The sequence below is a fragment of the Papio anubis genome, chromosome 13 (assembly GCF_008728515.1).
Source record: "Papio anubis isolate 15944 chromosome 13, Panubis1.0, whole genome shotgun sequence".
Lineage (NCBI taxonomy): Eukaryota > Metazoa > Chordata > Mammalia > Primates > Cercopithecidae > Papio > Papio anubis.
The window spans coordinates 44468928-44474927 of record NC_044988.1 but is presented as its reverse complement, the minus strand read 5'-3'; the positions used below and the strand labels follow the sequence as shown (position 1 = coordinate 44474927).

General features: G+C 44.3%; 1 protein-coding gene across 1 annotated transcript in view; it reads left to right on the top strand.

Moving 5' to 3' along the window:
* Positions 1–5169: 5169 nt before the first annotated feature.
* The window catches only part of TTC39B (tetratricopeptide repeat domain 39B), a 145601-nt gene continuing 144770 nt past the window's right edge, over positions 5170–6000 (top strand). The window contains exon 1 of the mRNA XM_003911696.3: positions 5170–5440. Within this exon, the coding sequence (XP_003911745.1) occupies positions 5201–5440 (240 nt within the window). The 5' untranslated portion in view covers positions 5170–5200. The remainder of the gene's footprint in view (positions 5441–6000) is intronic.

Here is a 6000-nt window from a genome sequence, read left to right as displayed (position 1 = left end):
GGCATGAGCCACTGTGCCCGGCCAGGACTTGGTATTTTTTGAATGGTAAATGAGCATTGGCTTCAATTTAAAGTCATCAGTTGCATTAGCCTCTAATGAGAGAGTCAACCTGTTCTTTGAAGCTTTGAAACCAGGCATTGACTTCTCTCTAGCCATGAAAATTCTATATGGCATCTTCTTCCAATAGAAGGCTGTTTTGTCTACACTGAAAATCTTTTGTTTAGAGTAGCCACCTTCATCAATGATCTGAGCTAGATCTTTTGTATAACTTGCTGCAGCTTCCTCATCAGTACTCACTGCCTCACCTTGTACTTTTATGTTTTAGAGATGGCTTCCTTCCTTAAACATCATGAACCAACTTCTGCTAGCTTGCAACTTTTCTTCTACAGCCTTCTCACCTCTCTCAGCCTTTATAGAATTGAAGAGTTAAGGCTTTGCTCTGGATTAGGCTTTGGGTTAAGAGAATGTTGGGGCTGGTTAGATCAGAGCACTGCAACTTTCTTAATGTCAGCAATAAGGCTGTTTTGCTTTCTTATTATTCATATATTCACTGGAATAATGGCAAAATGGCACATGCCCTAGTTGAGTCATTTTCCTTCAAATGCCTTCCTGGATGTCAAATGAATTTCATTGGCCAGAATTTAGTTGCACTGGCCATTCCTAATTGCAAAGAAGTCCTTAGAAATGTAGTCTTTTAGCTAGGCAGGTGCTCCTATGGATGGAGCTATGGGAGAATGAGCAGCAGGTGGCAACAAGCTGCCAATTACCTGTTTATTCTTATTGATGTTGCTTTTCTTTTGTCTCTCTCTCTTTCTCTCTTCTTTCTTTTCTCTATCTCCTCTTTCTCTCTCTTTCTTCCTCCCCTTCTCTCTGTCTTTCTTTCTTTCAATTTTTCATTCTTCCTTTCAGATGAGTGTCTTGATATGTTGCCCAGGCTGGACTCAAACTCTTGGACTCAAGTTATCCTCCTCATGCCTTAGCCTCCAGAGTAGCTGGGACTACTGGTGTACCTCCATACCTGCTTGGTCTTGTTTTTAAATCTTTGACACTCTGCCCTGAGATTGCATATTGCCAAATTTATTCTTCATGTTGTTGCTGTCTTCTTTGGGTTTTACTTTCTTTGTCTGAAGAAATGATATTAATCAAATTTAAAGATGATATGAAAATCAACAGGAAGGCAATTGGAAAGATTATATATATAAAATATGTATTTTGATGTGTGTGTGTGTATATATATATCTCTCTCTCTCTCAAAAAAGTTAACAAACAACTAACAAGTGGGTCAAAATAAATGTTTACCCAGCCCCAAGTGCCTGGGAAAAGGATATTCTGAAGGGAAGATTTCAGCTTCCACTAAATGATGAGGTTTTTCTCCTTCGCATTGAAACCTCTCCCAGGGAGGTGAATTATTCCTCTTTAGGTCACTGAGGGACCTCTAAGTGCTTAGCTCTTACGTAATTTTGAAAAACCAAGGAGGCTTTAAAGATAATCCTCATGCCTGGTACATTACCCTAGGAAACAATTTACATTTTAAACTACACATGATTTGCATTCTTTAAATCTCCCTCATTATTACTGGATTATGCTAAAACATAGACTGTTAGGTCTAAACAATAATGCTTAATGTACTATGAACTTTTTCTACTTTCATTCATTCACTCAATAGCCATTTATTAAGTAGTCATTATGTGTTGGGCATTGGGGTTTTTGCTGTAGACACAAAACACAAGGTTCCTTCCCTCATGGAGCTTATATTATAGTGTGTGTGGGGTGCTGTTGTTGAGGGACATACACATAAACCAGTAAACAAACGAACAAGAGAGTTCCAAGTAGTGAACAGTGCTATACATACAGCAGGAGGATGTGGTAGAGTGTGACTGAGAGAGAGGGGCTGTTTTAGAAGGGGAAGTTTTCCTTGAAGAGCTAAGACATGAATGTGAGACAAAGTCATTGACAAACACATGATTTACAATGAGCACTTATTTCATGGATTTGAGCTTCTCCTACCATGCAAATCATGAAGATTCAATTTTCATTTAAATCAAGTACCAGCAAAAAACTATTAGCTAAAGGTAATAATCTAATACTAAAGATTAGATTGTTTACAATATTAGATTTATTTTGAAACCCAAACAGCTCCCGGTAGGTGTGGCTTCAAAATGAAATGATTCAGATACCCTCTTGCTTGATCTTTATGCTAATTACTTTTGTGATATGGAATATCTGAGTAATCTCACCTGACTGCTAGAGTATAACATTATCAGCAAACTCGCAGGGGGAATTCTGTGTAAAAACAAATCCATTCTAATTGTTCTTTGAAGAAAAAGTGTTTTATATTTGTGATTCATAATAAAATCACACATGTATGGGCAAAGAAAGTTGACAGCTGCCCTGAGCAAAGCAAATTTGATTAGACATTCCAGTGGCCAGAACACATTTATTCATTCAGTGTTTGAATTGAAACATGAATGTTGCTCATCTCCTGCCATGAATTTAAAACATACAAGACTTCAGATTTGATCCCTGATATCTAAAAAATTCAACAACAAAAACACCAGTCAAGCTTCAATTATAAGTATAGATTTTTGAAAAATTACACTTGATTCTCATTATAACATAATTCTGTCACTAATTCGAGCCAAGTTTGTTTGGATCTCTTCAGAATTTGAAGAGTTGAAATTCCAAAGGTAGAATAACAGCATATGGGAGAATAAGCTACCAAGGAGATGGCTTCATGTCAAAAAGATGTGCTATCAATTTAGGAACAAATGAACTTTGAAAAACAGAACCATGCATGAGTAATACAGAGTAGAATCTGGACCTGGACAGGATTCTAACCTCAGAAAGTGAAACACAGGAGGAGGTAGGAGTGGGTTGGGGGGTCTGGGAAGGACTGGAAACTTTCAAGGGTATTGGAATTAAACTCTTATGTCTCTTCTAGCTCATCTGATTCTAAGTGTTCAGAGCATGTGTTCTAAATAATAAAAGTATTATTATTATTTTAGACGTAGTTTCACTCTTTTCGCCAGGTTGGAGTGCAATGGTACGATCTCGGCTCACTGCAACCTCCGCCTTCCGGGTTCAAGCAATTCTCTTGCCTCAGTCTCCTCAGTAGCTAGGATTACAGGAACATACCACCATGCCCAGCTAATTTTTGTATTTTTAGTAGAGACGGGGATTCACCATGTTGGTAAGGCTGGTCTCGATCTCCTGACCTCGTGATCCGCTTGCCTCGGCCTCCCAAAGTGTTGGGATTACAGGCATAAGTCACTGTGCCTGGAGCTTTTTTACTGAGTATCTGCACTGATGAATAAGATAGTGCCTACTTCTAAGCAATTTACAGATTCGTAGGAACCAGGGAGTCGGAGGTTGCAGTGAGCCAAGATCGAGCCATTGCACTCCAGCCTGGGTGACGAAGGTGAAACTCTGTCTCTCAAAAAAAAAAAAAGTATTATTATTTAGAAATGGGGTCTTGCTATGTTGCTATGTTGCTCAGACTAGTCTTGAACTCCTAAATTCAAGCTAGCTTCCTTCCTCAGTCTCCCAGTACTGTAATCCCATACAGGTGTGAGCCACCACACCTAGCCTGTGTCAACTAGTTTTTTAAAAACAGTTTTACTAAGATATAATTTACATAATCACAAGTTTCACCCATTGTAAGTATACAATTGAAGGATTTTTAGACAATTCAGAGAGTTGAGCAACCACCACATGATCTAACCCATTTTTTCAATGTTTCTGGTGTAGAAACCATTTTATTATTCTAGTATAAAAGTACATGCCAAGCCATTAAAATTGTACAGCAAGTATTAGGATGCAAAGTGACTCACTGAAAATGTATGTAATGGACTTGTACAGGCAACTGCTTTACTGACACAGAAAGAAAGAGAAGGAGGGTGACTAGAGCCAGTACAGTACAAAGCAATGGTTATCAGTTAGGCCCTAGAGTCAGACTGCTGGGGTTCAGATTCTGGCATCCCTACTTACTTAACTGCTGTCTGGCCTCAGGCATATTACTTGAACTCTCTGAGCCTCAGTTTACTCATCTGAAAGAGAACAGCAGCCTACTTTATGGGGTTATGAAGAATAAATGAAATACTATATGCAAGAGGTTCAGTAGAGTCCTGGCACATAGTAAGGACTCAATAACTATTAGCTGTTTTTACAGTTATCACTGGATGACTATTAAATAGCCTTTCATGAGCCAGACATGAAAGACCACATGCTCTAATTAAATTTATATGAAATTCTAGAAAAGGCAAATCAATGTTGATAGCAGATCAGTGACTGACAGAGGCTAGGGAGTGGAGGTAGGAAGTTGACAGCAAAGGGTCACAGAAAACTTTTCAGGATGTTCTATATTATGATTGGGATGTTTTGTAAACACTTGTCATTGAATTACACATTTAACTTGGTGCATTTTTCCGTATGTAAAGTAAATCTGACCTCTCTCTCCCGAATTCTTAAAGATCTAGCTTTTAATTTTCCAGTTATTTTACATGTCAGAAGCAAGGTTCAATTTTTAAACTCAGCCAACAAATATGTTGAGCACCTACTATGTGCAAGACACTGTTCTAGGTGTTGGGGATACAGTCTTGAAGAGCACAGATAGCATCCTACCTTCATGGATTTTATAGTTCAAGCACGAATTACACAACTATGTTTGGAGTTACAAACTACAGGATGCTATGGAGAGAATACATGGTCCGGGTAGGGGGAGGTAGAGGAGTTCCAAGATGTATAAATCTCTGTCCCGCGTTTTTTTAATTTTTTGAACACAGAAGCAAACAGAGTCCTTCCACCTACTGTACAGGCGGGTGGTGTGTCAGAAGTCTCTCAGGGACCAGTGACCGTGACCCAGGGCTGCCCTCAGGCCACACCATCTGCGAGATGCGGTGGCCACCTGGAGAGGAAAAAGGACTGGAACCGGACCAAGGGCCAGGTGGATGCTTCCACGGACCCCAGGTGGGGCGCTGCTTTGACCTTGGCTTCGTCATCCCCGCGCTGTCTAGCTTCTTTCCAGGTGTGCCCAGCCACCTCAGAGCACAAGCGGCAGGTAACCCTTGGGAAACCCTCCCGGAGGGCGTGCCAGACCGGGAAACTTTATCTGGGAGGTGACTCCGCCCACGTGGGCGGGCGGGGCGAGCCTGCGGGGGGCCGGGCAAGTGGCCCGGCCAGCGGCGCGGCGTCCAGGGAGGAAATGGATGCGGTGTGGGCCTGCCGGCTCCGGGGGCGGGGAAATCGAGTAGCTGCGCTCAGGCCCCGCCCGAGACGGGGAGGGAGCGCCGGGCAGTCCCCTTTCTCCCTCCCTTGCGCTGGGCTGAGCCCAGAGCCGAGAGCAGGAGTCGGCTCTGAGTTCCCTGCTTGGTTTTTGGGTGGCAGCAGCCGGAGGAGGAACATGGCGCTCGTAGGCAGCCGAGCGGAGCTGGAAGCGGACGAGGTACGAGCCGATGGGGATTGCGGGCCCGGCCCCTGAAACCCTGGACAGGAGTCCGGGAGAGAAGAGTGAGCCCGGCTGGGACTGCCGAGGCCCCGCCCCCTTGGTCCCCTTTCTGGGGCGGGCGGGCTCCGGGTGGGGGCGCCCGGCCTTGGAGGTCTGTCCCGGCTGGAGCTAGGAGGGTCCCTGCGGACGCACTGCCGAGGTTCGGGGCGCCGGCCGGTGGGTCGTGGGGATGGAGGACCCACCTCCTGCCGGCACTTGGATGGGCGTGAGGGCGCGGGAGCGTAGGACCCGCAGCTCTGAGTTGTTCCGAGCCGGCCCAGCGACGCCTGTGCTTTACTTAGTCTGACCCTGAAGTCCCGGCACTAGACCTCTGGCTGTTCGTGGAATCATCCCTCGACCTGGGAATCTCACCTTCTATGGAAGTTTCCTGGTGGCAGAACCGAAAGGCTTACGATTGATGGAAAGAGCGGGCAGCCGGAGGAAGAATGAGTAGAGGGGTACCTGCCGCGACAGCAGGGCAGGGCTGCCAGGGGCTGGGGCTGGCGGGCCGGAGCCGC